We start from the raw sequence: 18,520 nt of genomic DNA, 5'->3' as shown, positions 1-18,520 counted from the left end.
GCTAGTGCAGAGAATGGTCTTGCAGAAAAAGGCCACAAGTTTCTTTCTCCCGCGCAGAAGAATGTGCGGGGAGGAGAACCAAAATGGTCCGTTTCTTCAAACAGGAGTCCCAGTTCAGGACTGCGTCAGGAAATCGTAGATAGAGAGCTGTGGTAGCTCTCGGTGTGTGCAGCAGCCCGTGACTCTGGGTGGGGGCTTGGAGTTCCTGTGGAGCAGGAGCCGCCTGGGTCTACAGAAAGAAAGACTTTATTGAGTGGAGTTTAAAGCGTGGCTAATCGCAGAGATGTACGGATAGGTAGCAAACTTGTAATTGAAACCAGCTTGAATCCCATGGAAATAAAAAACTTTAATTTCATTTAACCTACTTACACTTAATTACATTTACCCTACTACAGCTTTAGCAATTGGAAGTTTTTGATATTTTCATAACTGCTTCAATGATAATTAAACTAGAAGTGGAGCATGTGGGAGTCTTACTGTGATGTCCCACTGTACTGTATGTAGCAGGCTAGCATTTCTTGACTCCCAACTTCCCCAATTTGTGTATCATGTCTGTGGTTTATAATGGAGATATCGTTATTTTGGCAATCTAGAGATTAGGTATTAGGTATATAATTCTAGGATCTTTACTGCTTTTCTACCCTGTTTTTGTACCCTCCTCAAATACAGACAGCTTGAAAATCGGCCATTTCCCCACCCAAGCCCTACCACTACTGGGTATGAAAGGTTGACTTTGCAGATATTGGTTTTTTTTTCTCCTGGCTCTTGCAGAACTATAAAGCAATATGAAAGTCTAGGTCTGTAACTTTTTGCTGTAGGTATTTAGTCTTTATTTACCTTGTGCTGGACTGCAGCTCTAATGGAGTTTTGCTAGAGACAGTTTTAACAGTAAAAGCCCAATGAGGCAGTCACACAGTCTATGAGGTGTGACTGTCTCACGCAGAGGTATGTTTTAGACATGATATTTTTCCTTCCTATAGCTACAAAAATCCCAACCTGTTGACATCTTAATTATCCTAAGCAGCCAGTACTCATAAAAAAAAAAAATAGTATTGAAGTGAAACTGTAACTTCTGTAATAGAAAAGGGTTTTTCTTTATTTGGTATTTATGTTTCCTCAGACTTTGAAAAGGTACAGGACATCTACTAGCCAGATGTGAGCAGAGAGCATCACTAAGTGTTGGTTTCACAGTGTAAGTCCTGACAGCATGCCATGGTTCTGCTGAAGAGAAGTCAGCTTTGAAGGCTGAAGTAACAGATGTCTTGAAATACCTGTATTAACATTAATTCTGTAGATGGAGAATCACTTCCTCCATAGAACGTCTTGGTTCCCGAGAGGCTAAACTGAATCTCTTCCTGACTGCTGTAAAGCAAAGGGTCCATTGTTATCTTCCTGTTTGAGTTCTATCTATCTCTTGCAGGAATTCACAGTTCTGCACAAGCACTGTGCATCAATGTGGAAAGCTTAATCAAGTTCTAGGGAATGTGTAGATATTGCTGAGGACACAGCTTTGTCATTGCAGTGATATTGGGTTTGTTTAGCTTCTCCAGCCAGAAACTGTATTTTGTGTGCATGTTTGGGGTTTTTTCTTTTGTCACAAAATAGTGCTTGCAGAGGGCCTGCGATCAGTGCAGTATGCCTGTTACTTGTCTGCAGGAAGCAGAGCTGATGGGTAACCTAAAGCAAGCAAACAAGAACTTCTGAAACAACCAGTATCATCAGAACTTGTACCTGGTTAATTTGGTACTTTGTCTATAGGTGGAAGACTTGGCTTATGTAATCACTTAATGGCTGGGCTTGGTTAGTTAGTACCTTTGTATACATCCATATTGTTTCTCCCAGTTGTGAATTCTGAGCCTTGAAGTAATATGGTCCTCCAGCTATTCTTTATTTGGCCTTGACACTTCTAAAGTCTGGAAGCTTCAAACTGTGCTAACAAATGCCATCTCTCTGAAAAGGGTATTTGCCTTTTCTTCTGAGTGTCTCCAACCCAGAGTTTATAATGAGGCCCTTTTTGTAAAACTGTTCTTTGCCCTTTTTAAGCTTTTTCCAAACTTTCTCAAAGAATGTGACTTTATTGGTGTACCTATTACTTTCTTCCTGGGGTGTGGTTAGAAATGCTATGCTTAGTAGGTCTTGCTAAGCTGGCATTTAGTAGCTGTATATTCACTGCATCATGCCAGCCTTTTTCCATGTGGTTGTTCAGCTTCATGTTTGCAAATTTATAAGGCTTGTTGTGCAATAGATATAATTGAGAGATCTAAATAACACATCCATTAGCATAAACGGGACTTAAGATTGGAGCCTTCAGCATCTACATCATCAGTAGCAGCTACAGGAATGGAGTGAATACCTCTGCTCTTCTGAGGGAGACTTTAGGCATCCTGCTTGACTGATGTTCGCTTATGTTTGTTCTGTTTGTAGGACAAGTCGGCGATCTATTAGTAAAACTTCCTTTAACTGTCTGTATTTAAGCTATTCTTAAAGATAAGGAGGCTGTGAAAATTTGGGTTTTTTTGGCTGTTTTCCCCCTACATTTATTGTGGAAAAAGGAAAGGTAAATGTGTGTGGGTGGTGGTGGTTCTTCTTGTTTTAAAGAAGGTGATTAGGCTTCAAGTACAACTTGATAGAGCAGTTAGTTGTCAGATAAATGAGTTATTTTTAAAGGTTTCAGAAGAATTATGGGGAATTTCTGCAGGAACGTAATGGGAGAGGAAATTTTATTTATTTATTTATTTTATTTATTGATTTGCATTGGAAAGCCATTGAATTGCACCATGTTAAGATGTTATATTGTTTGACTGCAGTTTTGCATGAAAAATTTTGAAGTGGCTCACTTGAACATTAAGGCATTAAGTTCTTGGTTATGGTTACGGAGGACTTAACTGTAATTTTAAGAGTTCTAAATCTTAACTGTTTAAAGCTGTTAAACAATCAGCTCACCAGCTGTGACTGTGCTTACTGTGGGTGTTCTTTACTATGATGACACTAGAAGTTGGGATATAGTGAAACATAATCAGTGGTATTTGGGTATTTTGTACAGGATTATAGTGAGTAAATTAGTACTAAACATTCATGTGTATGTGTCAAATATGCATTATGGGTTCTTTTGTGTTTGTTTGGTTTTTTTTTTTTTTCCCCTGTAAATCTTCCTTTAAGAATCTCTTCAGTTTAGAGGAGCTGAGAGGATCAGCAGGGCTGATAATTTTGGATTTTCTTTTTCAATTGTAAAAGACATGGGGAAGTATGGTAGGAGTCTGGAAGTATTGATTCCTAGGATATTAAAATCTATGTGTAACATCTGCCATAAAATGTGACTCAAGCCTTCTAACTCCATAATAATGTAATTTAAAAGGAGGGAGAAATGTGAGGTTTGGGTTTGTTTGTGTTTTTTGTTTTTTTTTTAAGTATTTTGATTGTAAATGCTTAAATAAATTTAATCATACATGCTAAGGCAATTCTAGTAAAAGACATGTCCTCATGTTTTAAAGGGAATGCAATTGCAGGTACAGTTTTTGGGTAGCTCTCTTTGTCCGGTCTGATCAATAAAAGGAATATGAATCTGGGTTTTTGTTACCTAGATTTGTGTCTTAACTGTGAAACTAGAAAAACTGATGAGCCACTTTAATGTTTGTGGTTTTCCTACACACAGGCGCACTTGGGTTTTGGCTTTCACCTCCCAGCAAAATGACAATATCAAAGTAACAACTGGAGGAATAATCCTGCTGTTGCTGCTAAGGCTTTTGCTAGTGATAACCTGGACTGGATATTGACATACTTCTTGCAAGGCTAAATTGATGCCTTTGGCTTAATGCAGTGAATAAAAACTGAGTGATTTCTGTAGCTTCAGCAGTTTACGTAGCTGTCAACTGCGTTACTCTGGGCATTATGTTGTAGGTAGGATCTTCAGACAGGTTTTGTTATCCTTTCAGGGTTAACTTGTGTCACGGTTTATGTAGCTGCCTTGATAAACAGCGATGCTTTATCTTGTCCTTTCATAACTAAAAGCTCAAGTGAGTTTTCAAGTGCAGATTTCTAATTAACTTGGATAAAATGATCTCAAACTATGATTCTGTTAAGCAAATCTTGAATCTGCCTGCTTCTTGTTATCTTAAACTTGAGAGCTGTCTGCGTATGTGTTAAACATGTTTCCACATGAACTGGGGATGGAATATAATGAATGCTCTTATGTGGTATGTGCTTTACTGTATCAGCTTAATTTCTGAACTGATAGAAGCTTTCTGTGCAGTTTGGGGAAATCGGGTTAATTACACCAAAAGAGATTTATATTTTTTTCCTTTCTTCAACATGCACTTGAAGACTAAGCTCAAACAATAAACAATTCAGGAAAATGTCAATTTGGAACCTAATTAGGACTGGATGGTAAACACCTTTTACTTTGTTGCAATTGATTTTCAGAGGAGGGACTTGCTGTGGGAGACATGTAATTACAGCAAAGCAAGGGACTGCTCTAGTACGTTGAGAACAGAGGACTTTACTCAAAAAGAGGCCTTACTACTCAAGCAATTTTGAGTCATCTGGAACAGAATGCCTCTGAAGAGAAGCATAAGTGAATGGAGATCTGTAATAAAATCAGAATTTTGGCTGAAAGAACGTGTTCAAACATACATATAAGAAGTATCTGTGTAGCCACATTCATTGAATACCTCTAATAACAACGTTCTGCTGGGATCAACTCAGCAGTGGCTCACACTGAGGTCAGGTTCCCCTCAGTAAGACTAACGGATCAGAAGAGCTTAAAGACACCATGATTTCAGGCACAGCCCTGACTTCAAAGTATCTTACTTTCACAAGGGTGTCTTCAAATGGCAAATGAAATAGTTTGTGGGTTGGGCCAAATTCTGCTAATAAATTATTGGGTAGTCATGGGTTAGTTGCTCCAAATTCACTGTCTTCCAAAAACAATTGAGTGAATACTGTACTTGGGTATTGTCATCGTGGTCTTAAAGGAGGTTACAGAACTACTTCAGTGTCTGCTATCAGTCCAGGTTTTGGTATCAAAATGCTGTAGTACTGTTAAATAGTTAATATGCAGTATTAGTTAAGTCTTACCTAAATTTGATAATGCTCCCTACTTTAAATGTACATACTGCCAGAGATAGTATTATATCCAGGAGGAATGTAACTGGAGCATACTGCAATTTTTTTCTCGGCTGTATCTGGCTTAATTCAGAATAGTGAGGAGAACCAGTTTTTTAAAAGCAAGTCTATTTTATTTGTGCTGTACACTTGATTATGTAAAGTTTAGCCTAACTATATTGGTTATTCTACCTGGTGTTGTGTTTGAATAGATGTATGGCTGAAAGTGGACAAATCTCTTAATTGGTAGTAATCTCACTGAATGTCTTCAAGATTGAAGAGTATAACTAGTTTGAAATGTCTGTTGTTAGTTTTCAAAAATTCTCTTGATACACCGAGTGTTGGCCATATTCCACATACAGCTTTGGGTCTTCTGGTGACATTTATACTGTGGTTGTGATGATTTGGGTATAATCTTTCAGATTGATCTAGTTTTGTTGTGTTTTACTTGCCTTTATCAATGATCTTTACAAATGTGTTTATACATGTGAGAACTTACTATTACCCTGAATACACTCCGGTTACTTGTCTAGAAAGTGTGTAGTGAGACACTTGTATCTGGTGTACTAACTGGCATAAGCCAAAGTCTGACAAGCTAATATTAATTAGTGGACCTGTTTCGATGGTTCTTCAAAACTTGCTTGTTCTAAGTAGCTTCCAAACCTGGCAATGTGTTTTCCAGCTCCTGGAGATGTTAAATTTTCTGAGCAGGTTTATTTTACAGGGGTACTGTGTCTTACAGCTAGTAAAGAAAATGACCTTGCAGAGAGTAGATAAGAATGTAGATGAAGTCTAAAACATGGATAAGCTTGTCTTTCTCCTAGCTGTGGGAAGATTCCCAAATCTTCCATGTGATTGTAAAGTTTGGATTAGGTATGCTTACCTTAAAGGGTAACTTAAACCAAAAGCAATTTACAGCACAAAATACTCTGTTCCATCATTTCAGTCTCTACACCTCTTGTAAAACAGTATCTTTCACAGATAAGGTTTCTCAATGGATATAACTTTGGACCGTGAAGACAAACAGTCATCTTTTGGTGATATGCTGGACAGGTATTGTCCAAATAGGGCAGATCATTGACCCTTGTGGTGTTTGAAAATGTGGACATTCTGCTGATAGCATTCATCGATTTACTTTTGTGGAAACAAGGCATCAAACAAAATGAGACACGGTATGACCCAGGCTTGACTTTTTGGCAGTAACCTTGTTTAGATGATTTAAATGTTACTTCCTTTGTTGCCCCTATTCTCCAATTTCTCCAGTTCTTGGATATACACATACACACACACATATATATAATTATTATTTTTTTGCTTGCTGTAGTGTCTGTGTAATGTGGCAATTGAAGCTCTATATGAGGGACTTCTGTAATGATTTTTGTCTGGTGTAGATGTGTGAATGTGCGATCTTTAAAACAAACATGACACCACCTGTGGTGCATTCAGATTTGATGTCTAGATGGATTTCGTCTCCTGAATATACATAAATGTTTCTTCTGCCTTTTAGACTTCTTTGTCGTATTGCTGCTAGTACTAGGTTGAAGCTGGTGGAAGGAAAGGGGGAAATTAATTTGTCAGGCTGTATTTTTACAGAACTTTGTGGCTTATTGCTGATGCTTGAGAGGTTGGGAAATGCACGTTTTCTGTTTCTTGTGAGTTATAATTGCAATATGGTTGAATTTGGAGGCAGCATGTTGCTGACCTAATGTTTGTTAGTGATAAAATAGAAAATGGACTATTTAATCTCCAAGAAGGACATACATGCAAACTCTTTCTAGTTGCTGGAGTTAGCATTTAAACATGCAATGAGACTGGAGCAGGCTTTCCTAGCACTTGGAAATCAAATCTTTAAGCATCTTGATTTGTGTTTGGACAAATCTGATAATTGGTCTTTTTCCTGTTAAAGCAGAGTTGTCTCTGTTTTGAGATTTGGACCTCTGAAGCAATGAGTTAAACATTGCTGCAGTAGCTCTGAAGGCAAACAGAGCTGCTGTTATTTGCTCCATAATAGCACTTGCTCAGCTTTGGACACTAGAATTTCTTACAAGATGGGGAATATTGGCTAAGATCCTGGAGTGTGTGTGGGTTTTTTTGGTGTGGGCTGTTTCTTGTTTTGGGGTATTTTTTGTTGTTTGCTGAAGTTCTTAAGAGCTCTTGATTTATCAAAGGACAGAACCCTTCAAATAAGCTGTATCTTCAAAGTGTCACTGTTGATTTAGCCCTGAGCCTGTGAATTCAGAAGTAACTAGTATCAGTTTCTCTATAGCTGCTTAATAGAAGCTTCCTCTACCAATGGCTGTTTATCCCTACAAGTCATCTGGTAGTTTCAGTCATCCCTGTTCTGAGGTGAGAATCCTTTACAGAACTTCTATTAATTCATTCAACTGTCAGATTTCCTTTTTCATGGCAGTTAGTACTTGCTAGCTCAAAAAAGTAGGTACGATATAGGGATTCAGATATTCCAGTGTGCATGAGACAATTTTGTGATTGCTTAGAGTTACCTATCTGCATGTTCAAAGAGAGAGCTGTTAGCAAGACATTGGATAACTAGTGGAAATAGATATTGCTGGTTAATAGCTACGACTCGGCTATTGCAAGCATGCAATGAGTTGCACTCCAAAACTAGATAAAGCAATTGCTGACACTTAAACATCAACCTTAAAAAGCTAAATTTGATTTTGCTATGTTGTCTTCCAAGGTATGTCTTTAGTTTCTGGACCTATTCAGCCTGTTAAGTGTTAGATGTAGTTCCTAGTGGAAATTTAGTTTGACCTATGACCTATTTTTATTTATTTATTTATTTATTTACCCTGCTAGAAACATAGCCTGTTGATTTCAGACTTTGTTCACGCCTGGATTCCATACGTGGTTTTTATCCTTGATTCACACTTGGTGCAGTTAGGCAGTCCACTCACCATCCAACTGTTTGTTGATATAACTTTGGCAACAGTGTATACTTCTGAAAGGGTCTCCAGTTCTGTTTTCTAGCTAGAACCTTCTAGAAGAATGGAAGCGGAAGATAAAATTAGTGTGGAAAATTGCTATGAATAAGGTCTACCAGAGGCTAGTTGTTGGAGAACAGGGCAAAGGGAAATAGTGTTGAGTTTCTCAAAGGAAACATTTCTGTCAATCATGTAGGTGTTGCTACCTCTTGGATGTGAACGTATGTATGTTTATGTGTTTAACTGAACCCATTTAATCATTGTACTTAACCACAGCTTTTGATCTGGATGTTTTGTAGGTCTGGTGTTCCTTAAGAGTTTCAGGAGAATAATAGAATGATTTTTGATCAGGTATCAACCTCATACTCAAAGGAGTATGGTCAGAAATAGCTGAGGCAGGAAAGTTTCTGATCTATTCTGGCTGTTTTCTTTACGTATTTTGACCCTAAATACTGTCAAATTTTTCAGCTGAAAAGCTGAACCATAGCAACACAGATACTTCCACTGACAGTATAACTTCTTTCATTATTTTAGCTTCTAGAAACAGATGTTGGCCTGTAGTATATGTACTGGGTGTTGCAGCAAGGTTCCTGTGTGTTCGTAGCCAAAGGCTGTCTGCATGCATGGGTTTGCAAACTGAGGATACAGTATTATGTCAGAAGTAGTGTTAAGCTTTCCTTTGAAGAAGGGCAAGTGAACTCATAATCTTAAGGGGTAACAAATATGAATTATGGCTAAGCAGGTAAATTAGTGACAAGATTATGTAAGAACTGTAACAAAACTGAATCCTGGTGACAAGACTGGTGCAGTTATGATTGCATGAGTTCTCCCTCTTGTGAAGGAACAGTCATCTTACCCGCATGTGGGAGCTAGCATGCATGTTTTTAGGAGGAAGTGCAAAGATTTGGAAAATGAAAGTTACAGGGAGGATGTACTTGAATAGCAGAGAGCATTAATTGTGACTTCAGGAACCACAGTGAAGACAAGAGGGCTGTATCTTACATTGAACAGGAAAAAAATGACTCATAAGCATGCTGTGTCTTGCTCTCTATGCTTTATTGTGGGAGGCGTGCTTTGAAATTTGCATTAAAGTCTTAAGTGTGTGGCAAAAGTGGTTTAATGTAAACAGCTTTGTCCCCTTCATCCACCTCTTTAAATCTTATCAACCTTCAAAGAAACCGTTTTGGATGATGTACTGTGGCCAATGGAGGTAGTGGTACTTGTTCTTTTCTAAACTTGGAACTGTATCCCATTATCAGTTTTTAGATGCTTCACTAATAAATTTGAGAACTAACCTTGTAAAAGAAGGCAGTCAAAGTATTTGGTGTGTGGACCAAGAAATGTAAGACTTCGTACCCCAAATCCTGAAACGGGGGCTTGTGCAGGTGTAAGAGACTGTCAGTGAAAATGCCACCACCACAGCAGGATGTCTGGCTCAACTTTGCTATGGCAGGAAGACCAACATTGCCAATATCACTGCCACAGCAGGATGTCTGTGTCCACATCGCTATAGCAGGAAAACCACCTTGCCGATACCACCCTCCAGCAGATGTTTGTGAAGCATTATCTGTCTCCACGTTGCTCACCAATTGACACCTTGGTGCAGGATGTTTGCCTTAACATTGCTACCCCATGGAACCACGGGGGGAGAAGACCCCCTAGTGACAGTATTGGGCATGTGCGCTATCACCGGGTGGAGGATGTGGTTACAACTCTATAAGAGAGCGGCACCAACCAGCATAGGGAGGAACATCTCCCCCGCTGGACTTGGAACTAATTGGATTGTCAGGACTCCACAGCTCCAGGGTGGTAGCTATTGCTATGAACTCTTTTATTCTTTCCTCTTACTTTCCTTCTTTTCTCTCTCTCTCTTTGGAATTTGTTGGTGGGCAAATAAAGCTCCTTGGCGCTTGACTCCGTTTTGAGTCTTAATTCTGTTCCTGAGAATATGAGCAAAACCGTGCTCTGGCCTTTGACTGGTGTGCGACAGCAGGTGATAACTTGTTTCTGGCAAATAATCATTTAGAGCTTGTTCAGAGGCTTCACTGTGATACAAGCACATGAAAAGCACAGCACAGTTACTTTAATATGTCTGGTACCTGAGATGCAGACAAATGTTCCAAAGACTTCTACTTAGTTTTCAGGCAAAAAGTGCAAATTAAGCCTATGGTTCTTTACTCCTACCATAGATCTCGTGTATCCCCTGGTAAGTTCCTGCTTGCAGTAGGCTGCCATTTCAAAACAACTAAGCATATTTAGAAGTTGCATATCTTTTTCTTCTTGGGTAGTACATGAAGAAAAGCTCTCTTCCTGTTTAGATACTCAGTTTTGTAATTCTTACTTGTTTAAGAAGTGCTCCATCTGTTTTAAGGGGACTAATTTTGGGGGGGTTTCTTAGTATCATGGTTTTATGGAATACATCCCTTTTCATAGTGCTTTCGATAATGGTTTGCTTGGGGATCTGCTACAGGAGGCTATATTGAAAGTGAGACTTTCAATACATCAGTCTTAAGTCTAATTAGACAGATTGGTAAAGCATGGTGGAAGTGTATTCATAGACTACAGTCTACTATGGTGAAAGTAAGCTGCTTGTGGGTTATAGCAAAAAAAGTTGGTGTATTTTACTTAATAGAATGGCTTGAAGTTTCTGAGGCACAGGTTGAATTCTAAAGGTCAAGGTCCAAAGTCTGCATTAGCGTGAGAAATAGCAGCATATTTGTGCTTAGAAAGTCTGTTTTCAGTATGTAGAATTGGACATAATATCCAAGTAGTTGATTAAGGTAGGAAAAAGAAATAAAAATTCTCGTAGTTAACTTAAGCAAAACCTACACCACTCCTGATCTTTGTGCTGGATTTGAGTTACAATTATTTTATTAGGAGGTGTATTTGTGCCTAACTCAAATAGTTTGTGTGAGAATTCTAGTTGCTTGGCGGGGGAACCTTACAGTCTTAATTGGTAAATAGTTTGGAAACCTGTATCATACGTGGAACTGCATGGGTTTTTTGTAATCAATATAGAACAAGCAGATCTCATAGAAAGCAACTAACTGTACCTCCTCTGTGATCTAATTTAATTTGTAAGAAGGCTCAGCCTAACACTGACAGGGAACTTTGCTGACACAGGCAAAATAGCATGGCCAGCAATTGGCAGATGCCTCACTCCCTGTCTTCTGTCAATGTATTTGAAGTATCTACTTGTGATTACGTTTTATTGATATGACCTTTGGTTTATGTAGAACAGCCACTTAGAGTGGTAAAGGACTATACACGTAGAGGTAAAAATAGACTGAAGTTGTGATATTTTCCTAGACTGAGTGGGTGTCTGATTTCCTAAAACCCTGTTAACAGGGGCAGCTTGCAAGAAGATTTGGGATGACTGTAGTCCCTGTGGGACTTTTTTGGATTGTGAGAAAGACCTTAAAGTACTAGTTGTAGGTTAAAGAGAAAAGAAAGGCTGTTAAGCATTTCTTTCAGGTATGAGATTGAATGTTTGCATCTGTGTCACTTATGTATATGTTTTACAAATCTGAACTCCTGGAAGTTCTTTAATGTTTTGTTGGGGTCTTTGTTTTTGTTTTTTTTTAATATATATATATTTAAACTTTTATTAAGGTCATAATGGTTTCCATCCCCAAATACTATGAAGGAAAGAACATCCTCCTGACAGGAGCTACAGGGTTCATGGGAAAAGTGCTTCTGGAAAAGCTACTCAGATCCTGTCCTAACGTGAAAGCAGTGTATGTCTTGATAAGGCCCAAAGCAGGGCAGACAGCTGAAGCGCGAGTAGAAGAAATTACCAGCTGTAAGGTATGGTCATTCTCAAAGTACATTTTTGTCCTTTTTCATGTTCCTATATCATTTTGAGAACAACTTCAGTTTGTCTAAAGTAAAATACTGGTTTTGAATGTTTGTTTTTGTTACTGTTCTAACAGAAATATGCAATCCAAGACCTGGCAGTGCTTCTACAGCTGTTTTTCAAGCTGTTAGCCTCTAGCAAAGCCAGTAGTGGAAAATTATCCTGTATTTAATTTGGATGGAGGATGTTTGGCTGTAATGCAGAACTGAGAAGTAAAACACCTGAGTTAAAACTTGCTAAGAGAATATATTACCAAGTTCAAGAGGCAGTGTGGACTGGAAGTTGTAAGGAAGAATCACAGAATAGTTTGGGCTGGCAGCACAACTTCAACACTGATTATGTTCATGGGAGTCATTAATATGTCGTAGTATTCTTAACAAACTTTTCTAATTTACTGATGATCTTGAGAAATAAGGAGGTATAACTCTGTGCTTCCAAACTGAAATGTGTGTCTCTTCACTGGCTATTAGTTTGAATTATTTACTTGTTTTGTTTGACAGCTCTTTGACAGGTTGAGAGATGAGCAACCAGACTTCAGAGCAAAAATAATTGTAGTTGAGAGTGATCTTACACAGCCTGAACTGGACCTTAGTGAACCAATCAAGGAAGAACTTATAGAATGCATTAATATTATATTTCATTGTGCTGCTACAGTCAGATTCAATGAAACACTAAGGTGAGTCTAAAATTCTGTAGCTGCTACTCTGGTAAACAAATTATACTCAAAGGGAGGGGGTAAGTCAGGTATCTGCATAATGTTGCAAATATTCAGCCTGTTGGGCTACTTCATGTGCTCTGGTATTTGTGTGTTTGATCAGTTCCATGATGCCCCTTAAGGTAATAATCTTTTTCTCAAAACTTACCTTAAGCTGTTGGGTTCTCATTTTTATTTCTTAGGAAATAAAGATGGAGGCTATATTATTAGACCTGCTTTGCCAGAGGTTAGAATTACACTATTCAACCTGAAATAAGTTCATATCTCTTTAAAGCTGTAGGCAAAAAGACAAATCCATTATTAGGACTTGGAAACTAAATAAAATACCCGTGTAGTTTTTCTACAGCCCCTTCAGGTTCTGTGTGCATGGGTTGGTGGGTTGGTTTTGTGGTGTGTTTGTGGCTTTTTTGTTTTTGGTGCTGCTTTTTTTTGTTTTTCTTCCACTTCCTAAATCCCTTTGCCTGAATTTCAAAGTCTTTTTGAAGGGAAGCTGTTGAAGGGACTAAGGAACATGTTGCTATTCTGAGTCTTCGTAACATCATGTGTTGCTCTGATCTCTAGGATGGGTAGAAAGGATGCAAATAAGCTGTAGCTATATGTGCTGTGCTCACTGGTAATATTAGAGCTTTTTTCCTAATGTGTGAAAGGGAACACAAAGTATTCCTTTAGACTCCCTTGTTAAAAAGGGAATGCGCATTTCAGAGGATAACTCTTGGGAAAACTGTATGTTGAAGTTATTGCACTTGCTCTCTACCTGGTAAGCAAACAGGAGATTAAAGACAGCTCAGCTTTCTCCATGTCTTCAGAAAATCCTTCATTAAGAGTAGTAGAGGTTTACATGGTGGGGAGTAGGGAGAAAAATTAGAAAGTTGAAAGCTTTCATGTTGTACAGAAAATCTATTAAGGAAATCCAGGAGAAAGGAGTACTAGAAGCAAGAAAAGATAGTATTTGCTTTTTGGCAAAAAACCCTTGATTTAGTGTCAAAACACTGAAATAAATATCTACCTTGAATAAATGACTTCTGTGAGGAATAGCTCCATTTTTGGGGGCGAGGAGAGCAACTTTGAGATAAAACACTTGTCAACTCGGATTTATTTTGAGTTGTTACGAAGGCTGGCATTACCCCTCTCAAAATACCATGCTGTATGCTGAAACTTCTTAAAGTCTTAAGGTAGACTGTGTTTGTTTATCACTGGTTTATGATCTTGAAATGTTTAGGAACTGCCAAGCTGACAAAAGCCCAGATGGACTTTAAAACAATTTGAAAGACTGGTGGAATGGGGTCTTGATACAAAAAGCCTTTGGCAGTTTCTGCTTTCTTGATGGGCCCAGTATGTTGAGCAAAACAGAAAATGTGAGCATTTCCTAGGTGCTCTGGGCTCATCTGTTTCCTAACAGATGCACTGGAACGGTTGGAGGAACCTTACAACTCTGAAGACTGCCTAGAGCAACCTTCATCAGATACATAATGGGAACAAAATACTTGGCTTGGGGACAGTGGTAGGAATAAAGTCAAGAAAGCAAAATACTGGGCTTATTTTGGAAATTCTCCTAATTTGTATGTGCTGAATCCTTCGTTGTTCTAAAGTAGTGCATACTTCTCTAATTATGCATGCCTTTGACTTCTTGAAAGAGGCAGTGAAGACTGAAAACAGTACTTTTATCTGAAAAACTCCAAACAGATGAAAGGGGGTTTAAAAAAAAGCAACCAAGAACCTCAAAACACCCTGTCCGCCCCATTTTATTTAGGAGTGATATTTTCCATTTATACTAACTGCTTTGGCATAGTGGTCCTCTCCTGTACCCCCAGTGCTTCAGTAATTGTGTAATAAAGCAGTCTTAAACTTAATGTTTATTTGGGGGGATCAAGAGTGGGTTTGTGTGTTGGTGGTTTTTGTTTGGTTGGTTTTTTTTTCCTAATGTATCACTTCATTGTAGAGACTTTAATAAAGCTTTATTTAGCTGTAATTCTCAAACTTAGTTGATCAGTACAGTGTATACAAGAAAACTAGTGCCCATAGTAAGTTTTATAGGCTGGAAAGGATATCTGAATTGTATAAAATAATCATAGCAGTTAATCATTAAGCTGTGTTCTGATGGGAGTTCTAAGGAAATGCCTATTCTTCTACAGTGTCCTCAAGGAACTCTAATAAGAAGCTGTGAAGTTGGAGGGTGAAAGTGTGGTTCTTGGTGGTCGGTCTCCTTCCTGTTTTCTTGAACTAGGAAGTTGAGGTGCATCTCATGGCAGCTAGGTGTTGTGTTGCATTATTCTCATATAGGATTGGGATTTAGCTTGATGAGATTGAAGGTATGCTGACTGTCCCATTCTGGTACTGGAGTGTGAAGAAAACCAGGGTAGGAATTAGGAAAATAATGCTGAATATTGAGAGATGCTCTAGGTAAGGCTGCGTGGCATGTTCTAAGTAGAAATTTAGGATGCTGTCCATACTGCTTTTTTTGGGGAGTGTGTATTTAGGAATACTTCATTTACCTATCACTGCGGCATTTAGGAGTGAATTGAGTAGTTGAGCTTTTGTGGCTTGTTTTTTGTCTTGCTCTCTGCTAATTGAATTTCTGTTTAATCAACAGAGATGCCGTTAAGTTAAATGTGACTGCCACACAAGAACTTCTGTTCTTGGCACAGCGAATGAAGACTCTGGAGGTGTTCATACATGTTTCAACTGCCTATGCGTATTGCAATCGAAAACAGATTGAGGAAGTAGTTTATCCACCTCCTGTTGATCCCAGGAAACTGATGGATTCTCTTGAGTATGTGTTAAGCTTTATGAAGCTATTTCAGTAATCTGTAACCAGTTCTTTACTAGGAAAGAGCCTGAAAGATGAAATCGGCTTACACTGACCTGTAAGTCTGACAGCATGGCTGACACTTCCCTTTTCTGTGAAGAGGATGGTTTGAGGTTTTACGATCCATTCCTTGTAAAAGAAGTGTGAAATTAAAAGTAACTAATAAAAAAGTAAAGTATCTTTTAGCTTGCTATTATAGATGGAAGAGCACCAGCATTAAAAACAAATGAGCTACAACCTAGAATGCACGTTGACTAACATTTTTTTATGTAATGTTGACTTCAAATACACTTTCAAATGAGATTTTTTTTTTTTTCTCTTCATAAGCAGGGTAAACATAACTTAAACTGCTTGGTTTGGGATTGGACAGCTGTCTCTATTTTAGAACTCGTGGCAATGAGGGAAGGCTTACACGAGAGTGATCTCTTTAGCCAACAGCTGACTGAGACACATAGAAACAGATTTGTTTTGTCCCTTTCTGGGCTTTTCTACCCCTCTTCCCATCCAATTCATATCATGAAGGGAGTCTGCATGTCAGCTTTGATCGTAACAGAGCACTGGTGAATAACAAAGTTAGCTAAATTCCATTTATGTAGTTAAGATGTTGTGTGACTGAAGCAAATAGAACCCAAGCCTGTTTTGAAGAGGAGAACACCAAAGCAGCCATAGTTCAAGAGGCACATGTCTGTAGTGCTTGTGTGCTTCGACTGAAGGTTATTGCAGTTTTAAGTACAAAATGCTGAATGAATTGGGAAGCAAGCTGAAATTGCAAAACTTAATTAAATTAAGGGGAGTAACAAGGTGACCAGCTTGTTTCAGAGGTGGTGTGTGATAGCTTAACACCACAAAGGTGGAGGTGATGCTTGTAATGCAGCCAAGAGTGACTACTTTGCAGTGGGTCACTTTCTAAATCATGTAATGCTAGCTGAGGAGCAGTGTGCCTGTGTTCCAAAGACTCACTGGCTGTGTCCGCACTTCTTTTTTAAGAACTTAGTTGATAGAATTAGGATTATTGTAAAGGAGTGTACAACTTGCTCTGTATTAGTGTGTAATAAATTAATCACCTGGGCAAAGAGGCAAATAGTAGTATACCACTCTTACGGGACACCAAACATGCAATCCTCCTCTTTTTTTACTGAGAAACTTATTTTCACTTCAGTCTGTATTCCTTTTTCTTTAAACAAGAAAAGAAATGCATGGTAACATTAACAATTACATGTCCCTGCTTCCCTCCCCATGAAGCAGCATGCACTAATTTACCCTTACTTCTTATTTTATTTCTTCAGGTGGATGGATGATGGCCTGGTGAATGCTATTACTCCTAAACTGATAGGCGACAGACCCAATACTTACATATATACAAAAGCCTTAGCTGAATATGTAGTGCAACAAGAAGGTGCAAAATTAAACACAGCCATTATAAGGCCATCTATTGTTGGTGCTAGCTGGAAGGAGCCTTTTCCTGTAAGTCATTTTCATCTGACCATCCTGCTTGTAAACGGTAGTACATACTGACTCTCTGTTTATCCAGTGAGCATTGTAAATGAAAATATTTTAGACTGAAGTTGTGGCTGTTTGCTTCTGGATAACACCTGTACAAAAGCTGTCAAATACAGTGTTCTTGTGTGGGAAACTTTAGGGGTAAGTTACTTCTAATCATAGAACGCCTGTCACAGTGAGATTTATGATGCTACATGTGAACTGTCAGCTTTTTCATTCGTGATTCTGTGTATCTTCATCTATTTTTCTCTTCAAGATGCTTTGGTATGTCAATACCTGCAAAGGGTGATTAAGAAAACTGGAGACTGCAGGACGTAAAGATGCTTTGGCTCCACTTTCAGTCAAACCTTGTAGGCTTAAGTTATATGGCATAAGTTCTATGTAATGTATGCTGTACTGATATGTAGCATATATACTTCCTTCTATATGGGAGATCAGTGTTGGAGTAGCTTCTTCAGTTCAAGACTGAATGTCTCTTAAATAATTGCCTTTCATACCTTTTTGAGTAGTACAGTAAGTATATAATGTCTAAACACTGTCATTGAAGAAGAAGGTCTTCTGTTTGAAAAATGAAAAAACTAATAAAAGATAGCAAACCTGCTTATCTGTCTTCTAGGAGTTGCTAGAAGCTAGTCTAAAAAACCTTGTAAGCTTGAATACTGTCAACATAAACATACTTACACAGACAAGGCCCTACAGTTTGCTCACTAGGAAATAAACAAGCTAGCATCTCACTTCAAAGAACCTGTAAATTTACAGCTAGATTTTATTTCTTAATTTTTGAGTCGTAACAACTTGTTATATGGCCATATATTGCCATGGAAGAACTTCATTTAGAGACATGTAACTTGGTATCTTTCTCCTCTTTGTTCTCTTTTCCTTCCACCCCATATGGTTGCAGAAACTTTAGGGTTTTCACTTGAAACTGCCGACTTCAATATGCTCTAACCAAAACCTTTCCCTCCCTGCTTTTCATTAATAGGGATGGATTGATAGCTTCAATGGACCTAGTGGTGTCATCATTGCTGTAAGTACTGAATATTCTTAAATTTTTTTTCTTCCTTTTGGAAGGCAACAAAGCTTCATATGTTTTAACGGTGGATCTTCTGTCTCTTTTGGTTTTATGTTGTTTTGTTCTTTAAGGCAGGAAAAGGAATTCTTCGAACAATGAGAGCTTCCAACAATGCACTGGCAGATCTCGTTCCAGTAGATGTTGCTGTTAATACGACACTGGCTGCAGCCTGGTATTCTGGAGTTAATAGGTATAACTGGTGACAACGGAGAGTACAAAGTATTTTGAAATTAAATTGTGCGTGTGTTAGTAGATCAGTCTTTGAACTTCTAATCAGTGTTCTGCTGTTTTCCCAGGACAAGGGAATTTAAGGTTCTAACACCATTAGTCCCTCAAAGTGTAACTTCCTCATGCCAAAGAGGAAGACATCACTTATTGATACTGTTGTACAAGCTATGCCTACAGATTCCTTCCTGGGTCTTGTAATCAGTACAATTGACAGTAGAGTAGGTGATGCCTTCTCCAAAAGAAAAGAAATACAGGAGTTAAATACAGGAGAAAAATCATAGAATAGTTAAGGTTGGAAAGG

The 18,520-nt window shown here is 38.4% G+C and overlaps 1 protein-coding gene across 1 annotated transcript; it reads left to right on the top strand.

Moving 5' to 3' along the window:
- Positions 1 to 11,658: 11,658 nt before the first annotated feature.
- On the top strand, positions 11,659 to 18,190 carry LOC104399276 (fatty acyl-CoA reductase 1-like; the record flags this gene model as incomplete). Its single annotated transcript, XM_010023586.1, has 6 exons — positions 11,659 to 11,849; positions 12,399 to 12,574; positions 15,204 to 15,383; positions 16,706 to 16,883; positions 17,902 to 17,946; positions 18,063 to 18,190. Coding segments are annotated over exons 1-6 (896 nt in total), but the record flags the coding sequence as incomplete, so codon positions are not given.
- Positions 18,191 to 18,520: the final 330 nt, after the last annotated feature.

This window comes from Nestor notabilis, unplaced genomic scaffold, assembly GCF_000696875.1.
Source record: "Nestor notabilis isolate BGI_N333 unplaced genomic scaffold, ASM69687v1 scaffold13251, whole genome shotgun sequence".
In the NCBI taxonomy this organism is placed as follows: Eukaryota; Metazoa; Chordata; class Aves; order Psittaciformes; family Psittacidae; genus Nestor; species Nestor notabilis.
The sequence above is the reverse complement of the archived record's forward strand: the minus strand, read 5'-3'. Positions and strand labels throughout refer to the sequence as shown.